Source organism: Branchiostoma lanceolatum, chromosome 16 (genome assembly GCF_035083965.1).
Source record: "Branchiostoma lanceolatum isolate klBraLanc5 chromosome 16, klBraLanc5.hap2, whole genome shotgun sequence".
NCBI lineage: Eukaryota > Metazoa > Chordata > Leptocardii > Amphioxiformes > Branchiostomatidae > Branchiostoma > Branchiostoma lanceolatum.
In genome coordinates, this window is record NC_089737.1 from 16,037,976 (window position 1) to 16,053,202 (window position 15,227).

At 44.1% G+C, this 15,227-nt stretch overlaps 2 protein-coding genes across 2 annotated transcripts; both read left to right on the plus strand.

The window, feature by feature from the left end:
- Positions 1-85: 85 nt before the first annotated feature.
- On the plus strand, positions 86-13,908 carry LOC136421528 (uncharacterized). Its single transcript, XM_066408854.1, has 8 exons — positions 86-699; positions 1,135-1,852; positions 2,060-2,374; positions 2,651-2,962; positions 3,384-3,701; positions 3,822-3,929; positions 12,847-13,063; positions 13,593-13,908. Exons 1-8 carry the CDS (start codon positions 229-231, stop codon positions 13,906-13,908), a joined length of 2,775 nt encoding a protein of 924 aa, XP_066264951.1. The 5' UTR covers positions 86-228.
- Positions 9,126-12,624, plus strand: LOC136422121 (collagen alpha-1(XXIII) chain-like). Its single transcript, XM_066409769.1, has 4 exons — positions 9,126-9,863; positions 11,424-11,568; positions 11,784-12,038; positions 12,620-12,624. The coding sequence occupies exons 1-4, from the start codon at positions 9,603-9,605 to the stop codon at positions 12,622-12,624; spliced, it is 666 nt and encodes a 221-aa protein (XP_066265866.1). The 5' UTR covers positions 9,126-9,602.
- Positions 13,909-15,227: the final 1,319 nt, after the last annotated feature.

Below are 15,227 nucleotides of genomic sequence, written 5' to 3' on the forward strand. Positions count from 1 at the left end.
CTGGAGGTGAGCCAAACGTCCGGTAGGTCGGTCAGGATCAGGTGTGACGCGGTTCAAAGACGTGCATACCTGTGTTGCCGGGTAAATAGATGCCGTTTCTTTGTAGCCCTATACTATTACAAGGCTACAATGATGCAGTAGTATAAGGCTACAAGCAAAATATGCCCCCCAGACTCGCTACGGCTGGGACCAGGTGTGACGCAGGTGTTTTACTTTACTTCCTCCAAGATGGCGAATGTCTCACTACTCGCTGTGTTGGTCCTGTGCGTTAGTGTCTCTGTCCGAGCCCAGGACGTCATAACCGACCAAGCTGGGTATGAAGACAAGGGCTACTGTACCTACACCTATGTGGTTCCGCCCGGGTCCCGTACGGGGACCTTCTCGCCACCGCGTCTCGAAGAGCAACTCGCCGAGACCAAGCAGGAACTCGCCGAGACCAAAGAGGAAATGGGCCGCTTGAAAAATCAAGTGGATCTCCTGACGTCGCTGGTGCAAACCTTACTGAGCCAACAGTCCGATTTCACGTCCAAGATGGACAGTTTGTCCGCTGAACTGTTATTGGAAAAGATCAGGAGTGCGCAGCTGGAACAGAACCTGACACAGGAGCTACAGGAACAAAAAACAAGTCTCCAAGCACAGGTCCAGAACCTGACTACAACTTTGAGCGAGTATGACGTGATCATCAAACAACGTCTGCAGGTAAACGAAAAACATGTAATTCTATATATATCAGTAACATTCTTAATTCACATTCACAAAGTATATAGAATCATAAAGTAAAACAAACCATTACATCGTTATAAATTGTTGAATGTCAGCCAATCCCTGGACGGTGTCTCTTTGTCACCTACCCCCAACCTCAAACAATAACTAAACACGAGTTAAACTTACTCGCCTGACAAAAACAACAAACCGTATAAAAGGCTGTCGGCTCAGTTACGGTCCAAAGCAGAAGTGTTCCTGAACCTTTTGTTTTTCATATACCGAACCATAAACAGGTTTCCTCGAGCGTGCACTGGTCAACAGGCACAGTTCCTACACAAAGTGTAGTGTATATTTAAAGTGACTATTCATCAAACTCTCCTGTCTAAAAAGTACTAGTACTGAGCCTTTGTTTCGTACCTTACATGCCAGTGCACCTGTGAGCGGCTGGTGGCTGGTGACGTCAGTTCGTCAACTTCAGCCCGGCTGTCCAGTGAGCCAGGGTCCACCGCTGCTGCACCGCTAACTAAGATGACGTCACCCACAGAGCCACTGTCCATCACTCAAAGCGCCGTTGCTGGTGACGTCAGTTCGTCAGCTGAAGCCCCGCTGTCCAGTTGGCCGGGGTCCACCGCTGCTGTACCGCTAACTAAGATGACGTCACCCACAGAGTCACAGTCCATCACTCAAAGTGCCGTTGCTGGTGACGTCAGTTCGTCAACTGCAGCCCGGCTGTCCAGTTGGCCAGGGTCCACCGCTGCTGCACCGCTAACTAAGATGACGTCACCCACAGAGCCACTGTCCATCACTCAAAGCGCCGTTGCTGGTGACGTCAGTTCGTCAGCTGAAGCCCCGCTGTCCAGTTGGCCGGGGTCCACCGCTGCTGTACCGCTAACTAAGATGACGTCACCCACAGAGTCACAGTCCATCACTCAAAGTGCCGTTGCTGGTGACGTCAGTTCGTCAACTGCAGCCCGGCTGTCCAGTTGGCCAGGGTCCACCGCTGCTGCACCGCTAACTAAGATGACGTCACCCGCAGAACCACAGTCCACCACTCAAAGCGCCGAAACTACAGCAGCACCGGAGATCACGACATCACCTCAGGCCAGTATCCCCCCTCCTGGCACAGAGTTACCAGGCTCTGAAACCGGTAAGGAATCTGCACTATCTCTTAAGATAACTACATTTTGAGTACTTTTTACTTTGTACATAATCAATGTACTTTTTGCTCGCCCTTTGGTATACTTCACTCCAAACCACAAGTTCATTCTCGCATAGGTGGTTCAACTGCAGAAATTACATTTCGGACTGAGGTGATCACGATGACTTTGGAATTGAAAAACTGCGTCATTTTCAGGGAATCAAATCCGTCTTGTTGGTGGCTCAACTCCGCTTGAAGGGCGAGTGGAGGTCCGAAACGGAACCGGCCAATGGGGCTCCGTCTGTGACGATCGCTGGGACCTGCAGGACGCTCATGTGGTCTGCAGACAGCTCGGCTTCGGGACGGCCCTGGAGGAGAAACTGGCGGGTCATTTTGGGGAGGGTTCGGGGAACGTCTGGCTGGACGAGGTGGCCTGTAGGGGCGACGAGACGAACCTTGGAGACTGTCCTGCTGACTCCTGGGGACGGAGTGACTGTTCACACAAGGAGGACGCAGGAGTCGTCTGTGAAGGTAAAGATAGTTTGTTAGCAGCTAGACGTAATTGTCATCATAGATAGCACCGTCACAGCCTTGATTTAGAAACAAGTTTTTTTGGCAAGTACAGTATCTGTTTTTAACATTTTGCCTGCAACTGATCATGAATGTCTAAAGCTAGCCTTAAGACTTGTCTTAGTCTGAACAATGCGGGTCTATTTGTCTTTACCAGGAAGTTTTAACAAATATTTTTGAATACCTTTTGTCCATTGATGAGCGATATCTTTTTTTGCTTATCTGTTGTACATGAAGAAAAGTCGGCCGTTCGGCTTGCTGACGGTCACGTGCCCTGGGAAGGACGGGTGGAGTTTCGTCCGGGAGAGAAGTCGGAGTGGGGTGCCGTGTGCAACACCAGCTGGACCGAGGACGATGTAAGGGTCGTGTGCAAACAGCTGGGTTACACGGGCGGCGCGGTTGATCCTGAAGGCTCCGGGGAGGGGACAGGCCGGATATGGCTGGGTGACGTCACCTGCAGCGGAGAGGAGACCAACATCCTGTCCTGTGGCTTCACCTGGGAACCTTCTGACTGTGATCATGGTCAGGATGTAGCGGTCATCTGCACAGGTGAAATTTCTGCCTTGTTTCGCCGTACTTTTTTGGCCTCATGCACAAATCGAATCTTTGCTACAGCATAAGCATCTTGCCCACAACTCAATAAGTTAAATTGAGGTGGTTTCAATTTAACCTGCTAAAACCCTTATTTGACCGGTTGATTTACGTTCATATTGAACAAAGATAGCCGGCTAAATTAACCGGGTAGATCTCTAAACTAATTGGCAGACTTAGTATGAAGGGGGTCTAAGCAGCTTATGATGGATTCGGCAAGTGCCGCACTGGAATTGTTAAGCAACCCAAGATGCTTGCACGAGTTAGTCCTACAGTGAAATTTCTTTCTCAACTATAATTTCGCCTTACTTGATTTAAGTGTGCAATCTCACAGTGTGCATTTTCTACTTCAGTGTAGTACGATTGTCCACTTGTACAGGTGACGTGTCCATCCGCCTTAACGGCAGCCAGGATCCATCAGAAGGTCGAGTGGAGGTTCGGCTCAAAAACGGAGACTGGGGGACGATCTGTGATGACGGGTTTGACGACAGGGACGCCCAGGTGGTCTGCAGACAGCTCGGGTATCGTGGCGGAGTCGCGATGGAGGGAGGAGTCTTTCCTGAAGGGACGGGAAACATCTGGTTAGACAATCTCAACTGTGGTGGAAACGAGTCTTCTGTAGCGGACTGTCAGGTCAACAGGTGGGGAGAGCATGACTGCACCCACAAGGAAGACGCGGGAGTTGTTTGTGTACCAGGTGATATATGTGCATCTATAGCTTTTTTAAACTTCTCAATGGGATATTTAATTGCATATATTGTTGATATGGGAATTGAAAACCAAATTCTTCTTCCTTGTTATATATATCGTTTCCCAGAGGAAGACTGTGCTGGGTACATGTCATCAGGATTCAAATCGAGTGGAGTCTACAGAATCGGCCTCCTCCCCTCTGATGTGGAGGCGTACTGTGACATGGACACCGCAAGTATGATCTTTGCGAAACATTGCGGTCCGGTCTGTGGTCTGGGGTGTATAGTGTTCGGAGACAAGTTTGTGTTTCTACATTTAATTCTTCTCGTGTTAACCTTTCATCATAAAAATTCCTGCCATTCATTTGACCACGCTGGATATGGACCTTGGGTCACGGTTGAATAATAGATGATCTACTTTCTTACTAAGTCTGTACAAAAGTGACAAAGTTCCAGAGAATTTTAATGGTCTGCTGCGGAAGTGTTATGATGGAATATATTTGGCATCGTAGACACTGAACGTCCATATAATGAAAGCTCATCTGTGTTGGTAGTAATCATAATACAATGCTAAACTTTCTTCCAAAACTAAAGTATTCACGGATCGAATTTTCGACGACCACTGTCGCCTTCTTCAGGATCAATAATGACCAACACTGCCGAACGTAAACTCGCGAGAGTTACGGACACGTGACTCTATTGACACATGTCACTGCGGATACGTGACGTCAGCAATTGGTCAAACGTGCCAGGAAGTTTATAACGCCCACTGTCTCTGTTGAGTGACGGCTGGAGTGCCCTGATATATATGGCCTCCTTTATACCTCTCATAAAGTAGTCCTGTTCAGTGTCCAGAATTCTGACTTTGTCCAGCGAGACGGTATGGCCCGGAGATTCAATGTGGATGTGTTGAGAGACTTCAGACGAATGCGAGCTGGGGCGTTTGTGTTCAAGGAATCTAGTTCTCAATGAGCGTTCTGTCTCACCAATGTAGAATTCTTCACAAGTCCCTTGTCTAGTGGTTCCCTGACACGGAATGTGGTACACTACGCCGCACTTCTCTTCTCTTGGGGTTTTGTCCTTCGGCGCCACGAGAAGCTGTCGCAGTGTGTTCGTAGGTTTGAAGCTGGTGGAGATCCCGTGTGAAGCAAATATTCTGCGCAGGGGTTCTGAGACGGTCTTGATGTACGGAAGGGTGATGCGTCCTTTGTCCCTCTCTCTCGTCCCCGGGTTCCTGTTGTTCTGTTGAGGGGGCTTTGGTGCGGTCGCCTTGTCTATGGCCCACTTAGGGTACCCGCAGTCCTTCAGTGCCTGTTATAAACTTCCTGGCACGTTTGACCAATTGCTGACGTCACGTATCCGCAGTGACATGTGTCAATAGAGTCACGTGTCCGTAACTTTCGCGAGTTTACGTTCGGCAGTGTTGGTCATTATTGATCCTGAAAAAGGCGAGAGTGGTCGTCGAAAATTCGATCCGTGAATACTTTAGTGTTGGAAGAAAGTTTACCATTGTAATACTGAACGTCCATTTTGAGACATCTATGTTGCTTTTATCCCCTTTTATCTATAAGAAATGACTTTCCTTCCAATGCCTTCGTTTTGGAACAAAATGTGGATATTATTTCCGATAATCTATGCATCACTTACTGTCCCCCTTACTTTCTTATCCCCGCAGGAGGTGGCTGGACTGTGATCCAGCGGCGGCAGGACGGGTCGGTTCCCTTCAACCGGACCTGGGAGGAGTACAAACAGGGCTTTGGGGACGTGAACGGGGAGTACTGGCTGGGGAACGAGAACATACACATCTTGACCAATAATAAGAACTACAAGCTCAGGGTGGACCTTTTGGACTGGAACGGAACTTCACGGTTCGCCGAGTACAGCAGCTTCAGGTTAGTAAAACACCTTCAGGTGAGTAAAACACCTTCGAGTGAGTCAAACACCTTAGGGTGAGTAAAACACCTTCGGGTGAATAAAACACCTTTGGGTGAGTAAAGCACCTTCGGGTGAGTAAAACACCTTCAGGTTAGTACACCAGCTTCAATTTAGTAGAATATTTTCAGTTAAGCTATGATTATAGCGTTGAATGCATTTATTTCCCTTTTCAGTTCGAGTGTTTTTAGCAATCGGATCGGGGATATTCCTATAGGAACATATGCCATTTCAATTGGGTAAGGCGGGCAGGTGTGTGTAAGTTTGTATTTGTGTCTGTTCGTGTCTTTATATTTGAGGGGGGGGGGTGAACGTGTGATCACATATGATGCACTATTCATATTGCTGTTTGTTTAATGTGCCCATCCAGGATGTCCGGTGAGTGGGACCAGTATAAGCTGAGTATTTCCGGATTTTCAGGCACCGCGGGGAGCGCCATGAGTTATAACAACGGGAAGAGATTCTCCACTGTGGACAGGGATAATGATATCAACAGCGTCCTCCATTGTTCTCAGCTGTACGGCGAGAGCGGCTGGTGGTTTGGGCAATGTAGTCACTCCATCCTCAACGGCCGCTACCTGGGCAACTGTGGGAACTCCTGTCCACATGCAAAAGGTGTGGTGTGGTACCACTGGAGAGGCTACACTTACTCCCTGAAGTCCGTGTCCATGAAGATCAGGCAATATTAAAGCATAACCTCTGCACTACCCGTGTGATATCTGTTGGAATTTTCATCGAATCTACAAATCATGAAATTAAAAAATCAACCCAGTAATGTCATATATCTGTATATTATATCTAGTTTCCTAACAATACCAATCACAATCACTTCGTTCACAAATAAATCTTCACCGTTGTTTCGTTGCAATGTAAACAAAACATACAATAGTTCCATCATACATACATTAACCAACTGTTTCCTGCGTTTGTAGGATTTTTTATAGGTTGTAAAGTTTGGTTTATTGCTGTTTAGTAGTTTACATCGTATCTTGTATCGGACAGAACAGAGGAAAAATTTTTAAAAAGCAGATTACAGAAAGAAATACACGAAGAAAGTTATATTCATTAATAGAGTGATAACATTTACTGTTGTAGTGAAAACACTGTAATAAGGAAATTGAACTGGAAAGTGATGTAGCATAAATGCATTTTTACCAAAGTAGGTTCCCTACTTATTCAAGAGTTGAATTATAACTCTAGAGATTGGAATCATTGTATATGATGTCTCTTTGAATGTATTGTTCTCGTATCACGTATCATGATTACAACCACAACCACGGTTATTTGTGACTTAAAGAAGTTTGCATGATGCTGTAATGCTATTCGTGCTGTATATCTATCATGTACTAATCAGATCAAGATTTTTTTGGTTCCCTAAATTGACGTTTACAATCATACAATCCACAAATACAATGCATTAAGCCCCCCTTTACTAGTTTTAGGACCAAACAATGTAGTTTTGGATTACAGGAAAGTCCATTTGGTTGTTGATCGACAGTCGGTCGTACTGGGCTTGAGATTGTCATCTGGGTGACCAGGACGGGTGACCGATAGAGAGGTAAAAGGGCAAAGTTTATTATGCCTTGATTACCCAGATGGAAATTAACTTGCACCGACTGTCGACCAAAACGCGATGGATTTTTTAATCTTTATATCTCAGAAATCATTGCCATTACAGCTTTTCCTTACAGCCTTTCTTTTAATCGTCACGTGTAAGATTTTTCCATTGTTTGTTATGAGTTCGCGGAGACCACTGGTTGCAGTACTTTAATCAGCTGTATAGTGTCTCTTTTGAGCCATGTTGGGCAAGACGCAAGTCAGATGACTTTTCACACTATGGCCAGAATAAACGACAGACAACGCTGTTCAGTACAGTTATTACTAAATTTTGATCACGTACATGCTCTTTCGCACATATTCTGTGCAATGGTTCGGCATGTAGTGACACTCTTGATAGACTACAAACCTAAACCGTAACCGTGTAGGGAGCGAATTATCGGGGAAAGTGGCAGGGTCTGCCGCAAGAATTCCCGTTGTGCGACACGATGGAACAAAGGGGTAATTTTGACCGACACAAATGAACCAAATTGTCGTTTTCATACATTATTAAGTCTTCATCATCATCTCATCTGGTTATGAAAGTGTCACGGATTTAACGCTTTCAAATTGATCAGTTAAAACAATACAATGCCGTTATGGCTTATTCTACCAAACTGTAACGTACGGAGTTTGAACCACCACCGGGACGTTGCAGAATTGTTTGCGGGGGGGTGTTGACCTTCCCCCGCCGGCCAGTTACAGGCGACTCGGTCAGTTACCTGACGTCTAAGTCGCAGAAATGAAAACGGGTGCTCACAAGTTTCTACTAACATATACTTTATTGCCATCATACAAAAAGTAGACTTTAGTCTGTGAGTTTTACATATATATATATATATATTCAAGTCAGAGAAACTATAATGAAAATTGAAAAAAAAAGAAGCTAACAAAGTTTGGTGATTTAGATAATCAAAAGCTCTTTAAAACATTTGAAACTTACACCCTTACGATTGTTGACATTCATTGGCTTTTTGGATAGTAAGTGACTTGATCTCAAGTGATTCCGGAAATACAACCAGGATATAGATGCAGCACTTCAGTAAGCCGCACAGTGTCTCTTTTGAACCATGCTTGACGGTGACATCAGACTGCCCTGCTGGCTGGTCCAACAGGTCGGACCTCGTTTCTCTCGGTTCGCTGAAGGCGGTTAAAAGCCAAAATGAGACGCGACAGACGTGACGAACAATTCTGAAATTTCAAGCAGCTTCTTCTCCAGTTAGTTCATTCTATATTTTTATCTCCTATACATTATTTTTGTGATAGAGCAAAAACACACAATTTTTTTCTGCGTAGTTTGAATCGTCATCAACCCTTCAACATTTCTAACTCTAACATTTGACCCTGTTATCGGTATCTGGTACATAAACATAACCTAATCTAATAAGAAGCGCCAGATTCGATATTTAGAACACACGAAGGTCTGGAAAACTGACCAACTAGTTCAGAACGTTGTTGTACTCAAGTCTTGATCTTCGATATTCAGAGACCAATATATTCTTCTCACATCCCTGCCTACAATTGGTTTGTTGACATGAATGTAGTGCTTGCTTCAATGACATTTAGCTTCGAGTGTTGCAGACGAATCGGTGTCAAGCCAAATTTCTGCCCCTGCCGAATACTTGCCTCAGCACTGCATGGGGGTTTCCTGTATACCTGAAGGGAGATAAGTGCGTCACAGACGTAGGGTGTGGTAATTTTGAAGCAGAAGTTTCAGCGGATTTTGAGAGAAAGGGACGCGCTGTGGAGGGTAACTCTAACCCGACACTAATCCTAACGCTTCACTATAACGATAATCCTACGCACTACCCTACGGAGCAAAATCTGGCGGGGGAGAAAGATTTGTCTCCACACCGGACCGACGAAGTCGTCACCTCGCCTGCGGGCACGCTCGTCCTTCAGTAGAGGCACTAGTTAGGGGTTTGGCACGAAAATGAACTTTACAACTACTGGCAGAAAATCTATCAAAGCTGCAGAAAGGCAGTCAATTTACGTTGTCATTTTATCAGGAAGTGCCCAGGTGCGACTGTCAAGACGTTACAATCTGTTTACGAAAACTTTATTTTTCACGGCATCCAAATTTTATTCAGAACTCACTTGAGCTATGGCTGGTATGTGTAACAGTCACCTCGATTTTGTACTAATTTTTTCGATCTTCAAATATGAAGATATTTTCAGATATTTAACTACAGTGGGTTTGTTGACATAGACATATTATCCTTACTTCAACGACTTTTGGCATCGAATGTTGCAGAAAAACCGGACCGACCACCCCACGTCTCACCTGAGGTCAGATTCGTCATTCAGGTGAAGCACTTGGGTTGGCTGGCAGGACTAAGTCTTGCGGAATATTCCTGAAGACTTTTACGTGAATCTTTTCGATGATGTCGTCCGAAAAGGTGTTTCCTAATAGTGGAGATATCGCACGTCGTCATGGAAACCAGCGGGCTGTCGGAATCTTCATGGCTCTGTCAGGAATGGTGAGTGTGGTCACCATGATGATCATGGTGCGGGAGCTCGCCTTCCTTCGGGGGCAACAAGAAGCCTGCATGAGGGATCAAGGCAGAGACCACGACCAGATGGTGCTACTGCGAAGCCAGCTCCAGGACCTGATACAATGGAAGCAAGAGCTGGAGGGAAATGTAAGTGGACGCTTCTTTTTTGGTCACTTAGCCCCGCCCGATCGTCCAATGAAACAACGTCTTCTTTACAGCGGTCCTACAGAAGAAACTGAACTCTAAATAGATCATAAAGTTCGTCTTGAGTACGGGACAAAGTTGAAACCTTAAGCTAGACCTAAATGTGCCCGAAAACGCGACAATTTTGGACACATGGTATCATTTTAGAAATCTTCATTTCCTGATGACGTATGAGGAAACGCCTGTCGTCCGACATACTATGTTCCACCATGAGACGAGGCGCGACTTCAACGTAGAACCCGGGAGCAAATGTAATGCTAATCATTGCAATACAAAGAATAGTTACCTTTTAGACGCGGACGAAATGCAAAATTTAGTGTCTTTGTGTTTTTTTTTGCGTTTTCCCCAATGTAGAATATGGTCTATGCCGAACCTTCTAACTCGACTGTAGTTGTTCACTCTAACAGAAAGATAATTACCATGTTGACAGACCGCTGCGCCGCTCAGCCCTGAGGGCCCCGATAATGACGTGGGCTCATTGCGCTATTTCAAGAACCTGTGTATGTGTATGTGTGTGTGTGTGTGTGTGTGTGTGTGTGTGTGTGTGTGTGTGTGTGTGTGTGTGTGTGTGTGTGTGTGTGTGAGTGAGTGAGTGAGTGAGTGTGTGCGGATATTTACGTGTGTATATGTAGGTACGTGTGGATGTTTGTGTATGTGCCTGTGCGAGTGGATGAGTGTTCAACAGTATGTGTGTTCGTGTGCTTTTTTATATGTCTGTGTTTTTTTGTTTTTATACGTGTATGTTTGTGTTTTTCCGTGCTCTTGAGTGTTTGTTCGTGCATGTTTGTTTGTTCGTGTGTGTTCGTGTGTGTTTGTCCGTGTGTGCTTAAGTGTGTGTTCGTATATGTTTATGTGTTCGTGTGTATGTGTTTCTGTGTGTGTGTGTTTGTGTGTCCTTGTGTATGAGTTTGTGCGTGTATGTCTGTGTGTATCTTATGTGTGTCTGTGTATGTGTATGTGTGTGTATGTGTGTGAGTGTGTGTGTGTGTGTTTGTATATTTTTGTCTGTGTCTATGTGTCCGTGTGTGTTTCTGTAATGTTTAAACTTTTTCAAAGTACAGTATGACGTATGAAGAACTCGTCTTGAGTACAGGACAAAGTTAAAACCTTAAGCTAGACCTAAATGTGCCCGAAAACGTGACAATTTTGGACACATGGTATCATGTTAGAAATCTTCATTTCCTGATGACGTATGAGGAAACGCCTGTCGTCCGACATGCCACCACGAGACAGGGCGTGACGTCAGCGTAGAACCGGGAGCGGCAGTGGTTTCCGATCGTGGCCAGTGTAGTGGCGGCATCATTTTTTAAATGTTGAAGTATAAGAAATTTGTCCAATCTTTCTTAGTATTAAAATGTATACAAATTTTTAAGGCCATACAACATGTTATGAACACCACCAGTGCCTGTTCTTTTCAAATATAAAGTTCATCGTTGTAATACATAGCATAGTTACCGACTGTAGTTGTTCACTCTAACAGAAAGATAATCGTCTTGTTGACAGACCGCTGCGCCGATCAGCCCTGAGGACCCTGCTGGTGATGTAGGCTCAACAGGCAGCGCCACCTTTTGGAAAAGTGCGGAAGTGCACCACAGAGCTAAGAGGGACTCAATGGCCAACACTGTCCTTGTGCATGGCAAACTTGGAGGTAACTAATCTCTCTGTCTCTCTCTCTATGTCGCTCTCTCTTTCTTTCTTTCTTTCTTTCTTTCCTTCTTTCTTTCTTTCTTTCTTTCATTCTTTTTTTCTTTTTTTCTTTTTTTCTTTCTTTCTTTTTCTTTCTCTTTCTTTTCCTTTCCTTTTCTTTCTTTAAAACAAAGTAGCCTTTTAGAATAGATAAATAGATGTTTATGAAATCAACAGGCCTCGGGTGTTTGTCTGGAACCCCCGGAAGGGATGGAAGAGACGGTCTGCAAGGCCCGCCCGGTCCACCCGGAGAACCAGGAAGAAACGGGACAGACGGGCAACAAGGCCCGCCCGGTCAACAAGGCCGGCGCGGTCCACAAGGCCGGCCCGGTCCATCCGGAGCCCCAGGAAGGGACGGGGCTGACGGACAGCAAGGCTCGCCCGGTCCACAAGGCCGGCGCGGTCCACAAGGCCCGCCCGGCGTTCTACCAGGTAATGTGTCCTTTCCTGTCTCTGTTGTGTATACCACATTTCACCTGACCTTATCCGTAATGCCCAGACTCCAGGAGGCAAATGCGACCTAGCAATAGCTGACATACCATCAAAGTATTCCGTCGACCCTCCCGACCAGCCAATCAAACTATGGCTTTCCTTACCGCTCCACAGCATCAGACTGCGCAGAGCACTTTGCGTCAGGACAGACTGTAAGCGGAGTCTACAACATTGCATTCTCTACTATGACTGCCTACTGTGATATGGATACTGCAGGTACTGTATGGGGGAACATGAAGGTCTGTCAAATATGTCCTTTTCAATCGTGAAATTATCTTCTAATTCTTTGTCATTTAGTAAAGTCACGCTTGGGATAGGAAAGTAAGACAGTTCGTTCCAATCAAATTGTTTGAAGTTAGTGTCCTGTTTCAATGTCATGGTCTATCAAGCAAATTATTATAGATCATTACATTTCGTCCCTGTTTTGCGAAACTTCGTGACTTATCAGGTAGACAAGTGTCTGACGACAACAAGTTCGTGTTTCTACATTTATTTCTCCATGTTTATGTCACCTGTTGCAGCATAATCAACAATATTCGAGAAAGGTAATTCCCAACATGATATCATCGTATATGTAACATCGTCCATATCCAGTTTAAGACATTCATCTTGTTTTTATCATTTTACTTCATCATTATCTCTGAGGACTGTCTTGCAAATATGTTCGTTTTGGGATTAAGTAGTTGAATATCGATTCCAGCAATCTAAGCATCATTATTTTGCTTACTTTACTTTCGCCTTCCCACAGGAGGCGGCTGGACTGTGATCCAGCGGCGGCATGACGGGTCAGTTCCCTTCAACCGGAACTGGGAGGAGTACAAACAGGGCTTTGGGAACAAGAGCGGGGAATACTGGCTGGGGAACGAGAACATCCACCTCCTGACCAGTCAAACGAACTACAAGCTCAGGGTGGACCTGATGGACTGGGACGGAGACTCGCGGTTCGCGGAGTACAGCAGCTTTAGGTGAGCAGAACACCTTCTGGTGAGTAGAACACCTTCAGGTGAGTAAAACACCCTCAGGTGAGTAAAACACCATCAGATGAGTAAAACACCATCAGATGAGTAAAACACCATCAGTTTAGTAAAACTCCTGCAGGTGAGTATCCTGCACCTACAGTATCTTGTGTGTGTATATAGGCGCCGCGGGCGTTTTTGTGTGCATATACATGTATGTACGCGTGCGTAATATGGTATGAGTTTGATATACAATGAGTGACACATGAGTGTGTGTGTGTTCTTGTTTGTGTTTGAGTAATTGTGTTTGTGTGTGCATATGTGTCTGAATGTACGTTTGTGTATGCATGTGCGTGACTGTGCGTTTGCGTGTGCTTTGTGTGTGTGTGCATACATGTGTGCATGTGCCTATATTTATCTATCTAGACAAATGTGCGCGTGTGTGTGGACTTTTGGTCACATTCGATGCAAACACTATCCACATGCCATCCACATAACAAAGTGTTTATGTTGTTGTTTGTTTGATGTCACCTTCCAGGGTGTCCGGTGAGTCTTACCAGTACCGGCTGTATGTTACCGGGTACACGGGCACCGCGGGAGACGCCACGGCTCACAACAACGGGCGCAGGTTCTCCACTATGGACAGGGACAATGATGCCTGGAGCAGCGGCCATTGTTCTCAGCAGCGCGGACAGGCCGGCTGGTGGTTTGGGTACTGCAGCAACTCCCTCCTCAACGGCCGCTACCTGGGCAACTGTGGGAACTCCTGTCCATCCGTGCAAGGCGTGGTGTGGACCCAGTGGAGAGGCAACCGTTACTCCCTGAAGTCTGTGTCCATGAAGATCAAGCCATAAACAACATATCCTCTGCACTACCCGTGTGATATCTGTTGGCATTTTCATTGAATCTATAAATCATAAAATTGAAAAATCAACCCAGTTATGTCATATATCTATATATTACATATAGTTTCCTAATAATACTGATCACAGTTAAATACTTCGTTCACAACAAAATCTTCACCGTTGTTCCTTTGCAATATAAACGAAAACATATAATAGATGCATCTTACATACATGGACTGATTGTTTGCTGCAAGCGTTTGTAATATTTGTTTTGTATTTTCTATCTAGGTTGGTTGTAAAGTTTGTTTGTTGCTGTTTACGTCGTATATTGTATGGGACAGAACAGAGCAAAAGTTAAAAGAAGCGCAGATTACAGAAAGAAATACACGAAGGAAGTTATATTCACTAATAGGGTGATAACATTTACTGTTGTAATAAGGTGATAACATTTACTGTTGTAATAAGGTGATAACATTTACTGTTGTATTAAGGTGATAAAATTTACTCTTGTAATAAGGTGATAACATTTACTGTTGTATTAAGGTGATAACATTTACTGTTGTAATAAGGTGATAACATTTACTGTTGTATTAAGGTGATAACATTTACTGTTGTATTAAGGTGATAAAATTTACTCTTGTAATAAGGTGATAACATTTACTGTTGTATTAAGGTGATAACATTTACTGTTGTAATAATGTGATAACATTTACTGTTGTAATAAGGTGATAACATTTACTGTTGTAATAAGATGATAACATTTACAGTTGTAATAAGGTGATAACATTTACTGTTGTAATAAGGTGATAACATTTACTGTTGTAATAAGGTGATAACGTTTACTGTTGTAATAAGGTGATGACATTTACTGTTGTAATAGGGTGATAACATTTACTGTTGTAATAAGGTGATAACATTTACTGTTGTAATAAGGTGATAACATTTACTGTTGTATTAAGGTGATAACATTTACTGTTGTAATAATGTGATAACATTTACTGTTGTAATAAGGTGATAACATTTACTGTTGTAATAAGATGATAACATTTACAGTTGTAATAAGGTGATAACATTTACTGTTGTAATAAGGTGATAACATTTACTGTTGTAATAAGGTGATAACGTTTACTGTTGTAATAAGGTGATGACATTTACTGTTGTAATAAGGTGATAATATTTACTGTTGTAATAAGGTGATAACATTTACTGTTGTAATAGGGTGATAACGTTTACTGTTGTAATAAGGTGATAATATTTACTGTTGTATTAAGGTGATAAGTTGAATTCTAACTCTATACTTTCAAAGTATTTTATATGATGTCTCTTTG